Consider the following 14,166-nt stretch of genomic DNA (forward strand, 5'->3'; position numbering starts at 1 on the left):
GCACACTCAAGCAGACGTTCTTATCCTATAGGTGGCGGTAATGTGCTTGTTTTCTAACCAGTCGACTTATTTTCTTTAAATTTTATTTTACTATTTCTATATTTCCTAAACTTTAATTTTTAGTTAAATTCCTAAGTGAAAACATTTGACAATAAATTACTAAAATAACAAATATATACGAGAAAATTCAAACGCGATTATCCGGATATGACGTAAAGTCCGTTACATATGGCCTCTGACGTAAATTTCCTGCGACCGGCGTCTGCACCATGAATTTCCATGTGAAGCACTATTTCCATTAAGTATATAATATAATTTGTGTTGTGCGTTATTTATAACTATCAATGGTGTTACGATACATGCCGGGCTACGTCCTTTTGCAAAGAGACTCGTGAGAGGAGAAGAAACTACTGATTGAGTCCTCTTTCGTCTCTGCGACAAGGTCAGCATTTCACTTTTCTCGATAGCTCGATCACCGCTGCCTTTGCGCGCACGTCCTGTCTCACGGTACTACTTGTCAATTGCGCTTACTAGTTGACTTGTTAGGTTAGTAGCGAAATAGACTCATGACTTGTGTGAGAGGTGACCATAGTACTCACACGCTGTACTTATGTAATATTAACTTGTGTAGAAATAAGGGATTCGTAAAAGGTGAAGTTCTGAATCCTGATTTAAAAAAATGAGCTTTCCTGTTGTGCCCACTTTGTTACATCGCATGTTGTCATAACATAACACAAAGTCAATTTTACTGTCTGTGTAAGACTCACTATGTTGTCCAATGTCATTTTAGGACAAATGTGGAATGGTGGACTTGGCTGCTGACAACTGAGATTATATTCTCCTCTTTCTGCTGTGGCCTCACCTCCGGAGCCCAATGGCCACTCGTTTCTTGGGCAGATATGTCCCTCTGCTATGCAGGGCCTCCTCTCGAACCTCATCCGCTCGCCTACCTCCATCAGCCACCGGCCTGGCTAACGTGCAGAGGAATCGTTGCCGGCCGTGGACTTCGGAGAGGTCGCTATGTGAGAGCCGGGTGCTGGCAAAAGACGAGGTGTATTTAACCATGCCGACTCGCACCCAGCTGGATGAGATTCTGGAAAAGGCTGCGGTGCCCGAGGAGATCCTCGTTGCCTGGGAACAACATGGAGGAAATGGTAATCAAGCAGCTTCTACTCTGTTGGCGTGGACGAGGATGATGCAGAAGACGCAGGGTAATACTCACCAACTGCATACCAAGGACCCGAGGCTGCGGGACATCATTGACACTATAACTCAGCAGGTGAGGAATCTGCCAGACGTCAAAACCGAGAGGATGACTGACCCATTTCTGTATCTTCCAGATATCAACTGTGTGGAACGGCAGTCTTGTTTCCGTCTTGCGAGCTCTTTGGGTGATGGGCGTCCCCGGTACAGATCCGGTGTTGGCTTCTATACAAACGGAGGTCTTGTGGCGAATCCGCCGATTCGGCTACAAACAGCTGGCCTTCCTGGCTGAGTGGGGGACCGGCAGAAAGACGCCGCAGGACGTAGCCATTGTGACGGCAGCGCTAAAACAGCTGGAACTGCGCTGGACTGAAATCTCTGATGCCAAAACTGTCTGTGCGCTCATTTCCAAAGGACAACACCTGTCGCCTGTCCTAATGGACAGACTAGAAGACAAGGTACGTTGAGGTCTATATTATTAAATGTTTAATTTGTATTCTCTTTATGTTGCCATGATTGTATTATGCTGCCTCCTAGTGGCAAGTCTGAAAATGAGTCAGTAAAGGAATGCCCCAGCTAATGTGTAGCATAAAAATTCTCTATGTATACTTTTTTTTTTCCTTCTCGAAGGCTTTGGAGCTCGCCGAAGTCTTTTCAGCTGAAGAAATTCGCAAAGTGTCCGTGTCTTTAGCTGTGCTGGGCCGCAGATCCGTGCCCCTCCTCAGGGCGCTGTCCTACCATCTCCTGCAGAAACCATCGGTGGACTTCACCACTCCGCTTATACTCCATATGGCCTTTGCGTTTGGTAGCAACACTTTTTATGTTTGGTCTCACATCAGTAAATGGCATAATGTTAGTTTTATGTGATGGTATTTGATTACATTTTAAAAGTTGCTGGTTCTTTCATCATTGTGCTTCTCCAGGTAAGCTGAATTTCCACCAATCGCAAGTGTTCCAGCGAATGGCATCCGAGTTGCTGCCCAGAGTGTCTGTACTGACCTCCGGCGACATTATGCGCTTTGCAAAATCAATGGGCTTCCTCAAATGGCTCCACATCCCGCTCTTTGAGGCCTTTGCCGAGGTTAGTCAGTCCTTCTTGCTGTCTTGTTCAAATGATTTATTTTATTTTTCAACCTTTGTTTTTGTTCCCCAGCACTATGTGGAGCACAGTGACAAATACAGCACTCTGCAGCTGTGTAACATGCTCATGACGTTTGCCAGACTGAACTTTCAGCCGAGCAAAGGAGACGAGTTCTACGCAAAAGTAAGATGATGCTACCACCTCATCCGCAACTTGAGTGTGTGTGTGTGAGCCAGAAAGTATTTTGTGTTGCGTTCAGGTTCATCCTTTGCTAGAGAGCTCCCTCTCGGACATGGAGCCTTTTCTTCGGACGGATGTCGCGTGGTCCCTGTGCGTGCTCCAGCAGGCCAAGCCTCACTATCTCATCCCGCTCATCCAGCCGGAACACGTCGCCAAGTTGTCAAGTGAGAAACACGTCTCCAGCGCGAGTAGTCCCAAAACATATCGATCGTATTTGCCCTCACCCCCACCGCAGATGGCAGTCCGGTTCGAGTGGAGAACTACCGACTGAAACTGCTCCATCTCGCCACCACACTGCACCTGGAGCATCCTGAATTATCCTCATCCCGCATGGACGTTCCACCTGTCCCGGCCAGTACCTCCAAACTCTCCCCACTGCAGAGCAACCTGAGAGAGACTTTAGATATTTTGGTGAAGAGGCCGGAGATGCTTCGCACGGGCGTCAGCACTGTGTATGGATGGGCTATCGGTAAGGCGGCTTGTGCTCACACAGAAAGCATGACTAGTTTATAAAACCACTGTGAATATCGTTCCACTTTTCAGAGGGTGAAGTGGTCGTGGATAGTGACAACAAGCCCATCGACTTATCCCAGCTGAGAGCTCCTCATCTTCCGAACGGTGGCGGGAAGCAGGCGTTGCCTGAAGGGGCACGGCGGTGAGTTAAATAGTATTTTTGTGTCCGTGTATTTTTTTGCTAAAGTTGTTGTGCTTCCCGGTGTTGTGTTTAAGGATGGCTTTTCTAGCGTGGGATTTCCCCAACTTTGGCTCCAAGAGTAAAGACCTTCTGGGACGCTTCATCATGATGAAGCGACACTTGCAACTTGCCGGCTTCATCTTAGTTGACGTAAGAAATGTTTAAATAATTAACCCGTGTGTCTCAATTAATATATCTAAATTGTTTTTATTGCGCAGAGGTCGTCGTTTTGTTTTTTTTATGATTATGAAATTTCCTCAACTGATCTGCTCACTATTAACTTTGGTGACGCACTGGCAAACCAGCAGGGGGAGCTCTGCTGTATTTTCATTCATTATTGTTTTTCTCCTCGATTGCAACAAGTTCCGGTTCTATGATAATCATCACACTTTTCCTTTGTCCAACCAATCTGTGGCAGCTCGGCAAAATATCGAAATGCGCGTTACTGTTTCAGGTTCCTTATTACGAGTGGTTGGAACTGAAGACGGAGCATCAGAAGTTGGCCTATTTAAAGGACAAGATGGGCAAAGCTGTAGCCGAGGACATGGCCAAGTGAACCGGTTCACCTTGATCACAATTGCAAACTCGGCTAAATCAGAAGCTTTCCCTCACAAACGGAACACCGGGGAATGCAGTAAACAAACACACACATACATTGAAGAGTGCAGCATTGCAGAGGAGTGCGTGTGCACCGAAAACAAACCCAACTAAATATCATATATAGATTGACTGTTGTTCCCGTGGCAACGTGTTTGGGGGCTTTCCCTGTTTCCATGGAGATGCTGAACAAGAGTTCCGGAGTCAGAAAAACCAGCAGCAAGGTCTTCACTTGTTCTGGATACGCTCAACTCTGAGTTGCAGCATCTGTAAGGAATACAGAACATTTAGCTAAGATGTGATCTATGAAAGCATTCAATTGATGATAATAATAATTTATGAATGTGTTTGAGTCATCATGTGATGGAATTAAAAAATGTTTTATTGTTAATTGATTCTGTTGTCGTGCGGACATTGCTTCACGTTTGAGTCCAAAGCCCCAAAAAATCATTATTTGGACATGTCAGGAAGGATTATGCAATTCACTCAATTTAAACGTATTTGTGTTTAGCTCAGTTGCACTATGTGAAGCACACTCCACGAATATAAATCATTGCATTTAATTGTGTTGTGTATGAAGCCATTAGACCCATTTGTATGTTCATCATGACTTCTGCTCTGCTCTGTAACACTTAACAGTGCCGTGGGAAGTTTTGGGTTGCCATAGACACTGCCCTTGCCGATCATGCGGCTGAGCTTTGCAGCCTCCTCTGTCTTTCTCTTTCCAGTAGCGCCTATGCATTCACTTATCTGCCAAAATAGGAAAAGGAGGAGGTAGATACTGTAAGGTGGGGGGGTGAACAGATGCTCTCACAAGCCTGAGGGGGCTCATTAGGGATGCGATCCTTGCACGAGGCAGAAAGGATGTAATTAGATACATTTAGTTGGCTCCTTGTGAGTTTCTCTTTCCTCTCTTTTAGATTCCACTTGCTTGTCTTGTTTTTGCAATATCTTTCTTTGCAGTTGAGGGCAGCACTGAGAGGGGATGCATGAAAATCTGCTGACATCATCTCCCCAAGATCCAGTCAGAGCTTGGCTGGCAGAGAAGCGGATAGAGAGAGAGCGAGGGAGGAGAGGAAGAATTGCACATGAGACTGCGGATTCCACATGCATATAAACAGGCGCATGCTAGACGGTTAGTTTGAGTTCAACACACCAAAGCAGCATCAAAAAAAAAAAATCACATCCACAAACACGTGCTGCAGGGAAGAAGCGGGTCGCTAAGTACTCCGCTCCCCCCTCCTCCTCCTCTTCCTCCATCGCCATCCCTCCTCCCCTTGTTCACCTTGTCTCTTCTGGCTTTTATTGTTGCGTCAGAGCCAAAGAGAGGCAGCCACGAGACAAGCATGCCGGGGGAGAGCGCTCACAGATCCGTCAACGAGCATCCGGGGCTGGGAGAGGATGATACCGGACTCCCTGGACCAGGTAGGACCTCTGGGGCTTTTTCAATACACTGTGATCGGGTATAAAAACACAATGTCGACTATTTGCTAATAAGAGCTCTCATTCCGTGATGCACTTGCTTGGCATCACTAAACCGGATGATAGTTAGAAACTCCCCCGCCCTTAACCCCGTGACTTGCAGAAATGGGATGTTTTTTGGGGGCCTTTTCTGCCCCTTCCGGAACCCTGCCCTCGGTGCACCGCCTCATCCTCTGCGCCATGTCTTCATGCGCATGCAGTTTCATCCTCATGCAGTATGCAGTTTTGGGAACTGTCGGATGAGCTATGGCTCCGCCCTTCCCTCTCTGAGTACTTTAGCTGGATCATGACACAGCAGCATGGCAGTAATCAAATATGCAAAATGGCAAGAACAGGCTTAGCTGCTGAATGTTAAAACTTTGTGATGTTATGGAAGGTTGACAAACTGTTGACAATAGTTACACCCAGGGGCGTAGCCAGAAATTTTTCTGGGGTGGCCAAGGTGGCACCGCCTCACTTAGGGGTGGCCAAACTGCATTCTTATATCTCTCTCTGTAACTTAGAAGTCATTGTTTTATCATACCACCCACAATCAGGGTTTGATTAAATAAAATGCACATATTAAGAACTCTAAATAAAAAATAGAAAGTAAAAACTAATGTTATATTTTGATGTTGTTCTTTCCTGGAACAATTGGTTTTAAGTTTTCTTTTAGATCAATTGAACTACTACTATTATTATTATTATTATTATCATTATTATGATCATTATTATCATTATTATTGATAATATAAAATAAACAATTGTAGAAGGGTACCAAGGGGTGTAAGAAGACTATATCCATGTCAAAATGAAAAATGTTCTTCTGGTTGTGGAAGTGGCCCAGAGGGTGGCCACAGAGTGACAAGTGGTGGCTGTGTTAAAGAATGAAAGTCAATTGTTGTTGTTTTTTTCTATTCTTCGTCAGAGCACTAGCTAACTCCCCTCAGGCCCGTCGAGGAAGCGCTGCAGCCTCAGTGATTCTGCTCCACTTATTCTTCCACTGCCTTCCCCCAAAGGAGCAGCATACAGCTATTTAAGAAACTGCTGCTGAGATACGCTAGCTAGCTAACATTAAAGCTAGTTACCTCGTTTCCTTTTAGTGATTTAGCCACGGTGAGCATTCATTGTCCTGTTCGGCTACACTGAGTTATGCTTAGCAGGGTCAAGGCATGACTCATCTCAAACACAAACACACTTCAGAGCTTATTGTTGGGGTGGAGATCAAGTAGAGATGCTAAGTGCTGATGCTTGCACTCGCTACATCTACGAGCGATAGTGAGGAAACACGGTGACAGTGTGTCAGTGGCTGGCACAGAGCTGTGCCACTTGTGTGTCAAAATGGCCAATCAGCATGCGGATTGAGGTCATGGTGGCAACGGCCTAGTTAAAATGAAGCCTCTGTTCCTTCTGTGTCACAAAGAGAGACTCACTCCAGTTGAATCTTCTTGACGAAGATTGTTACAAAGCAAAGGTTTTAAGCGTGTCAAATGATTTTTATACTTTCCAGGCAAAAGCAGACATCCATCCACAGCATCCACGCCCAGCGACTGTGGCTCTTCTCCTTCCGAAAGCGGTTCAAGCCCTTCTCCAAGCACCCCTCAGAAGCTTCTACCGTCACACACATCCCCGTTTGGACCCCGACTATTTCATGTGACATCAAACTCCAGCGGGACTCCAAGACCTCAACCTGAAGGGTCTGACCATCGGCAGAACAACCTGCCGAGATTGTCCGTAAAGTTAGGCGGTCATGGACCTTGTGGCCGCCTTGTCCCTGTTAAAATGGAGAGAATCAAAGTCTGTGTTAGGCTTGTGAGATATATTTTTCTTATGATAACGATATGATATTAATATGCGTATCGCCTACAGGTTCTGACCGGTTCCGAGGTGGAGAGTGATTATCCAGAATCACAAACCATGGACACTCGAGTGGTGATGGGTCAGGAGACCCTCCTTAAACCGTCAGAGATCCTGAAAGGGGCACGGTCTCATAGCCGCCGCGATCAAGCTAGCCCGTCATCGGTTAGCAAAAGCTTTTCTGAAGCTCAGCCAAAACTAAATAAGACCCAAAAGGAAACAAGCAGTGAAGAGTGCAAAATAAAAAAGCCGGACAAAGAAGATAAACAAACAGAACAGGCTCCGCCCCCAGCCAAGAGTCTCGCATTACCTTCCTCATGTTTGGAGCCTGAATTCACAAATGAGCATTTGATGATCAAAAAAGAGGATCAAAGCTTTGCTAGTGTTGAAGTGCCTTCCCAGTCCGTCCACGAGCAGGCCTGTCCTGTGACTCTGTCCTTTTCCGAGCCGACTTATTCGGTAGACCCGCTCCGAGTGGGCGTGCCCTCGTCCCTGGACCCCGACTTGTACTACACCGCCCCTTCCACTCCCATCAAGATGGCGTCACGCTCCTCACATCTTAAACATCATTCCTATCCCGGCTCTCCCGCTTTCTCCCCGTCACCGGGCTTACCCTCAGACAGCGATGACCTCTGCTCCCCAGTGACCTCCCCTTCTGGCTCTTATATGACAGCTGAGGGTGGAAGCTGGACCTCCTCCTATGCATCCTCGGCCTCGCCCTCTACTTCCCCCAACCCTCTGCTCGCAGAAGACGCACAGGAGGCCCGCGCTTGCTTCGTTGGGTCCTTATCCGAGATTGGAGATGAAGTTGGCGAGGATAAAATTAGTCCAGAACGGGAGAAGGTAGGCCAATCTCCCGAGGATACCATCAATCCTCGGCTTGGGATAACAGGTACAACAATCCTTGAAGAGGAAGAGGCTCAAATTGATGAAGATGAGAGCAGGATTGCTGGAGAAAGTCGGTCTTGTTGGGTGAGGAGCAGTAGCGGCCACACCAGTGACTCCCAGGAGGATGGCGGAGAGTCCGAGAGCTCCCTTTGTCCACTAGAGGAGGCTAGCGAGCATTCACCTCTCAAACTGGACCCGAGCGCATCTGACAAAAGTGATCGAGAAGAAACGGCGGCGTTTAATCCTGCTCGATCTTCATCTAACCCGAATCGTGACCCCCCTGTCCTTCTCCGTGACTCTCTCAGTGCTGAAGCCTTTGCTCAGCTTTGCTCCGCCGGTTCTTTTATGTTCTCTCCGGCAGCTTGCGCTGAGGATATGTCAGAAGAAGAAAGGATGATCCCCGTCTCCCTCATCCCATTTCCTCCTCACACCAGCCTCATCTTTAAAGCCGATTCCTTTGAAATCACTCTTTTCCCGACCGAGGATGACAACGAAGTAGCCGTGGACGGAAACGAAGGCGAGGACGTCGACGCGTACGCGGCCGGAGAGGAGGAAGCGGATGTTGAAGATGATGACGATGATGATGAAGAAGAAGAAGACGACGACAACTACGCCGTCAATGGTCCAAAAATTGCAGAAGATGATGACGATTTGGACGAGGTGCTTGAGGAAGCTAACGTGGAAGTCAAAGTCGTCGAGGAGGAAGAAGATGAAGAAGAGCAAGATGATGAAGAGGGAGAGCACGTCAGAGAGGCCGCCAGCGCCGGCGACGAGGAAAGCTCAGGCTCGTTTCTTCATACGCTCTCAGAGACATCGATAAATGACGGCCTGGATGACTTCTTCTGCTACCAAGATGATACGGATGACTCATTAGATTCCGCTTCCTATAACGGCGAGGAAGATGAACGCCTGTACAGCACCGAGAGGCACGCACAGTCGTTGGAACCAACGCTCGATTCTACCGAGAAGCAATCAGAACCGCTGCAGAAATCTGCCACTGGTCAAACGGAAACTTCTCCCACCCGGCAAAGTCAGATGATGGATCGCCTGGACACAATTTGTCTTTCTGCAGATAACTCCGCCGAGACTGATGAACTAGAACACAAACCTCCAGAAGACGCAGAATGTTCTGGTCCATTAGACCAAACAAAAGATGAGATCTCGGCAAAACAATGTACAACGTTTCTCCAGGAATCCAAACACGAGCCATCTCCCCAATCCACGTCTTTTGGGATACCAGAGATGACCAACCCAGATAACCCGGTTCTTCAAAACCAATCAACAGATGAAGAACTTCCGAACAACGTCAGTCCCAAAAAGCCTGATGAAACCAGAGAAGATTCCATTCCAGAAAGGGATTCTTATAAATTGCTCATTAAGCCGAGTCGTTATGTGTCGGGAAGCGATGCGAATGGCGGGGCGAGGAGAATTTTATCATCGCATTGGTCCTCTGATAAGGCTGAGCGAGAAGATCGGAACAAGAAGAATCAAAATGGCAGAGGAGAGATTGTCCATTGCAGAGTTACCGATTTGGCTTCCTTGACCACGGCGACGAATGACCTGAACAAAGGTGTCCTTCCTCTCTCCAATCCTAAAGACCCAAGTCCCAACCCCAGTAACATCCCGATCTCCACATCTCCAGAAGTTATTCTCGGCCTTGCAGACAATCTGACTCTAACTCCTGAACATTGTCCCGGTGACTCCGGTCAGGAGAACCTAAGTACCGACGAGAGGGTACTCGGAGCGTCTGGATCGCCTCACTCTCCTCTTGCCATCTCGCCCAAAAGGGAGAACTCAGAAACAGATACCAGAAGGGGAAATGATCCTGAAGTCGGGATTTGGTGTGATGATAAAACAGAATTACATTCTGGATCCGTATCTGAATTTGAGGTTTGGGGAGCAGGGGAGTCGCTTTCCTTGTCTCTCGGGAAGAAGTATGACTTTGAGGCTGACAGCGTTCTCGTGTGTGACTCACGAGGCCCAAGGACGGAGACTCTCAACGTGAGTAGTGAAGCGTATGAAAACTATGGCAATGCTTTTGGTCATGTTCTGGAGATGAAAGATAACAGAATGGATGGAAAAAGCCATCGGGAAGAAGAGAATGAACTCCAGGGGACATCCGTGTCTAATTTGGTTGGTTGGAAGTCCATTGAGGAGCTTTCAGAAGCAGGTGGAGGGGAAAGAAGATTCCTAAACGACGATGTAAGCAATTTAAATCATGATAACGCAGACACACCAGAACGGATAACATGGATGGATTCCAACAATAATAACGACGCTACTTTTGATTGCTTGCAATTAGCAATGCGCGAAGGACTGAATGCTCTGTCTGAAGACGCCAGACCTGATTGTGTGAGTGTCAAAGTCAGAGAATCCGTTTCTAATATTCCCCTTGAGGAGATGCCGTCTGGGGACAAACAAGTAGCGGAAGACGCGTCTGGATCGCAAACAACGCACGCCGACGTGGGCAAACCTGCAGCAAGCCAACATCTGAAAAGAAGTCAAGGCGATCAGACAATCACCCCGGATCATAACATAACGCTAACCTTACTCGACGGCTACTTTGGTTACTTTAACCCGAGATGTAAATCGAATGCAGATGAAGGTGCAAAAAAAGTTTTGCAATCCGAATCAGATGAGAAGTGGATGGAGCCTGAAACTGGAAGCCAAAAAGCCATGGATGCCAGTTCTGTGACTGACATACTTGCCGATGAACCAAAGATTCAAGATGCCTTGACGGGACAGCTGTGTGATCGTTTGAACTCAGGGATGGAAGAAAATACTGAAAAATTAAAGAAGAACTGTGCAAAGAATGATACAATGATTACAGAAAGTCCCTCTTCTCCACAGACTACCTTGGATGGTTTTGCACAAGACGATACAGAAGGAGCACTTTGCACAGAGAAAGTTGGCGCCAGTAAGAAAGGCCAAAGACGGAAACAAAACAAGGCCTTGAAGGTGGCCGCAAATTTGGACTCCGGCCTTGACGATCTTGATGAAGAAATAATTCCCCTTGCTTCCAAAGATGCAAGCTCAAATGCGACTGACGGCCTTTCGGTAACAAATAAGAGCAAAAACAAGAAAACATCATCAGTCCAGTGTCAACAGAAGAAAGACAAAACCGGATCACAAGTTCAAAAGAGTCGCAACTGTGACACCAACACTCCAATCAACCTCAAAGCTCCAGTAGAAACCAATAAAGAACAAGATGGCCGACAGGAAGTGCCTGACAACAGACAGGAAGTGCCTGGCGACAGACAGGAAGTGCTCGACAACAGACAGGAAGTGCTTGGCGACAGACAGGAAGTGCTCGACAACAGACAGGAAGTGCTTGATGACAGACAGGAAGTGCTCAACAACAGACAGGAAGTGCTTGGCAGCAGACAGGAAGTGCTTGGCGACAGACAGGAAGTGCTCAGCAACAGACAGGAAGTGCTTGGCGACAGACAGGAAGTGCTCGACAACAGACAGGAAGTGCTCGACAACAGACAGGAAGTTCTCGACAACAGACGGGAAGTGCTCGAATACCGACCGCCGACAAGCGGTGAGAGAAGAATCCGAGTGGACATTAACGACAACAACATCGACCATGACCAGAATTCCCCACCGGAGTCTATCGCACTATGCACTTCCTTTTCCTCCCCCCTTCCTCAAACTTCCAAAGAGCCACCACGTGACCTTCCCACACCTGTGCAAGAATCCCAACCTGCTCACCAACTCCCTCCCCTCATCACATCCTCTCCAGCCACCACAAATTCCTCCCAGCAAGTACTTTCCCGCCAATTTCCTCCCGATAATAAAATCGCCACCCATCCGACGACTCAATCTGACTCAAGCGTTGCTTCACCATCTTTTACCGTATCCAAGCCAACCCAGGAATCATCTTCCATCTCTTCACACCATCACACCAAACAAGGCAGCACAAACATATCCAAAGGTAAGAATGACATATTTTACACTCCCATCACAAAATCTTGACCTTTAAGTATCTTCCCACTAAGATTCCAGTTTAGTGGGGAGAAGAACAGACAGTGAGGAGGATTGCGGACCCCCCAGATGCGTTCAAGGGTCTGCGCTCAAAGCAGCGGCAAACCGAAGTGGATCCACGGAGAGAAGTGCCACGTCTGATCAAAAGGAAAGCCACCCGTTCGCTTCTCATCGGCTAAACGACAAAGAATCGGGCTATTCAGTCAAGCGCAACCACGCAATTTCTGAAGACTTCAAAAACAGCTGAGTTTTTCCAACACCCCCCCATTTCATTCGATTGCACCATTATATTACTCATTCTGTTTGTAGTCTGACTATACATCAGACAATCTCTCGAGAGCTTAAATTATAAGGTAAGGCATTAAGATTTCTTGATTGCTGCCTGACAATGACGCCTTACCCGTGAAACTCTCTATGCTTTTGAAACATTGACCTAGATTCTTTTTTTTTTTTTTTTGTCGTGATTGGTCTGTTCTCCTTTGGAGGATGATGATTTAAAAATGCAGAATTTGAATAAGTTGCTCCAGCAATTTTAACTAAGTGCGTCCGGCTAGCTAAATAAATAAATAGATAAATCAATAAATATAATAAAATAAAATTCAGATTCACAAAAATACACCAAATTTACTGTTTGCGTGTTTTGTGCGTGTGCTTGTCCAGGTTCTCTCGTGTCCTGTAACGAGTCCGATAGTGAGGGCTCGGTCCTTGAGCTGGAGGAGGAGCCAGTGAGACCTCCTCAACCGCAGGTGATTCTGGAAGTTATTTTTGCCTCTACTGATTCTTCTGTGCAAATATAACCTGCCCTACTTTTCGCTAATTACTTTGGTTGAGTAGTTTTAAGCTAACATCCGAAGGAGGTTTTTGCTGGTTTTGGTGCCACGCTTCTTAAAATAGTCTCAAAATACCAACTGGCTTCCCCTGCAGTCCTTCTCCTCAGCAGACGAAGGCCCGAACAGAACCAAACAGAGCCGCAGTGAGAAAAAGGCCCGCAAGGTCAGACGAGCAAGATTTCCTTTAAAAATATGAACGCCAGTATCTCATGAAATTTCTTCCGCTCCTCTACATGTAGGCCATGTCGAAATTAGGTCTAAAGCCGGTCCACGGTGTGACCAGAATAACCATCAAGAAGTCCAAGAGTATCCTGTTTGTCATTAGCCGACCAGATGTGTTCAAAAGCCCCGCGTCGGATATTTATATTGTATTTGGGGAGGCCAAGGTAAGTCTCATCTGTGATGCGGATTTCCAATGATTGCATCATTTCTGATTCCTCTCCTCTCCCTCTGCCAGATTGAGGATCTTTCTCAACAGGCTCACAAAGCTGCTGCAGAGAAATTCAAGGTGCCTGTGACCTCTACTCCCTTGGCGCCCCCTGTCCCACCCAGCCTGAGCATCAAGGAGGAGAGTGAAGAGGAGGAAGAGGAGGTATAGAAGGAGGGGGGCGTGGCTTAAGGTACTTTTTGAACCCATGGTGATCCAGATGCTGTCTTTGCAGGTGGACAACGGGGGTCTGGAGCAGAGGGACATCGAGCTGGTGATGGCTCAGGCCAACGTGTCTCGAGCCAAGGCAGTACGTGCGCTGAAACATAACAAGAATGACATCGTGAACGCGATCATGGTGAGGATGGCAGATGGGAAATAAATTAATGAGTCACAGAGAGAGCGAGAGGGGGGTGAAACAATGAAGGTCAAGTTGAATTTCTCCCCAGTAACTTCTCTCATTACCACTAGATGGCAGTATAAGCTAAGCACTGAGAAACAGTACAAAATATCTGGAGTAATTGAAGCACCTCAAAAGGTTTTTAATTCCCTAGATGCTCCAAGATGATGGCTAAGCACTACTTTTATCGAAATTAAACTCCTGATTTCACTTTCAGCATAATTCCTCTGCATCAAGATGCCACAAGGGGGCAGCAAAGCACCTTTTAAACTTGAATCTCTTTTTATCTTTGTCTTTTTTTCCATCCAGGAGCTGACCATGTGAGTGATGTGGGTCGTTTGAAGCTTGACCTCCTCCTCGTCAACCTAAAGCCCAAACACAACCCCGTCTTGCTGCTACTGTATGTTGCGTGTCCAATACCTGCTGAATAAATAGCCTTTTAGGACGCAAGCTCCGGCCTTTTGGGGTCCTTTGTCAACATATTTAAAAATAATATTTCAC

The 14,166-nt window shown here is 46.9% G+C and overlaps 2 protein-coding genes across 2 annotated transcripts; both read left to right on the top strand.

The window, feature by feature from the left end:
- Window positions 1-226: 226 nt before the first annotated feature.
- Window positions 227-4,210, top strand: tbrg4 (transforming growth factor beta regulator 4). The gene is made up of 11 exons (XM_088387205.1): window positions 227-442; window positions 791-1,279; window positions 1,341-1,661; window positions 1,834-2,008; window positions 2,127-2,284; window positions 2,357-2,467; window positions 2,544-2,688; window positions 2,760-2,993; window positions 3,068-3,179; window positions 3,254-3,368; window positions 3,673-4,210. The coding sequence occupies exons 2-11, from the start codon at window positions 875-877 to the stop codon at window positions 3,772-3,774; spliced, it is 1,878 nt and encodes a 625-aa protein (XP_088243331.1). The 5' UTR covers window positions 227-442; window positions 791-874; the 3' UTR covers window positions 3,775-4,210.
- Window positions 4,211-4,352: 142 nt separating this feature from the next.
- On the top strand, window positions 4,353-14,115 carry nacad (NAC alpha domain containing). The gene is made up of 11 exons (XM_088387204.1): window positions 4,353-4,950; window positions 5,133-5,240; window positions 6,787-7,073; window positions 7,146-11,958; window positions 12,023-12,250; window positions 12,669-12,754; window positions 12,933-13,001; window positions 13,078-13,224; window positions 13,296-13,430; window positions 13,501-13,623; window positions 13,975-14,115. Exons 1-11 carry the CDS (start codon window positions 4,923-4,925, stop codon window positions 13,987-13,989), a joined length of 6,039 nt encoding a protein of 2,012 aa, XP_088243330.1. The 5' UTR covers window positions 4,353-4,922; the 3' UTR covers window positions 13,990-14,115.
- The last annotated feature ends 51 nt before the right edge of the window (window positions 14,116-14,166 follow it).

This window comes from Syngnathus floridae, chromosome 10 (assembly GCF_059516105.1).
Source record: "Syngnathus floridae isolate MCC-2025c chromosome 10, RoL_Sflo_1.0, whole genome shotgun sequence".
NCBI lineage: Eukaryota > Metazoa > Chordata > Actinopteri > Syngnathiformes > Syngnathidae > Syngnathus > Syngnathus floridae.

Bases quoted from the DNA above. Each gene is read 5' to 3' on its own strand.
- tbrg4 (XM_088387205.1), top strand. From the start codon at position 875: ATGGCCACTCGTTTCTTGGGCAGATATGTCCCTCTGCTATGCAGGGCC. The intron at 1,662-1,833 runs GTACGTTGAGGT...TCCTTCTCGAAG, and splicing joins TGGACAGACTAGAAGACAAG to GCTTTGGAGCTCGCCGAAGT. The intron at 2,009-2,126 runs GTAGCAACACTT...GTGCTTCTCCAG, and splicing joins CCATATGGCCTTTGCGTTTG to GTAAGCTGAATTTCCACCAA.
- nacad (XM_088387204.1), top strand. From the start codon at position 4,923: ATGCATATAAACAGGCGCATGCTAGACG. The intron at 12,251-12,668 runs GCTGAGTTTTTC...GTGCTTGTCCAG, and splicing joins TTCTGAAGACTTCAAAAACA to GTTCTCTCGTGTCCTGTAAC. The intron at 13,225-13,295 runs GTAAGTCTCATC...TCCCTCTGCCAG, and splicing joins TTGTATTTGGGGAGGCCAAG to ATTGAGGATCTTTCTCAACA.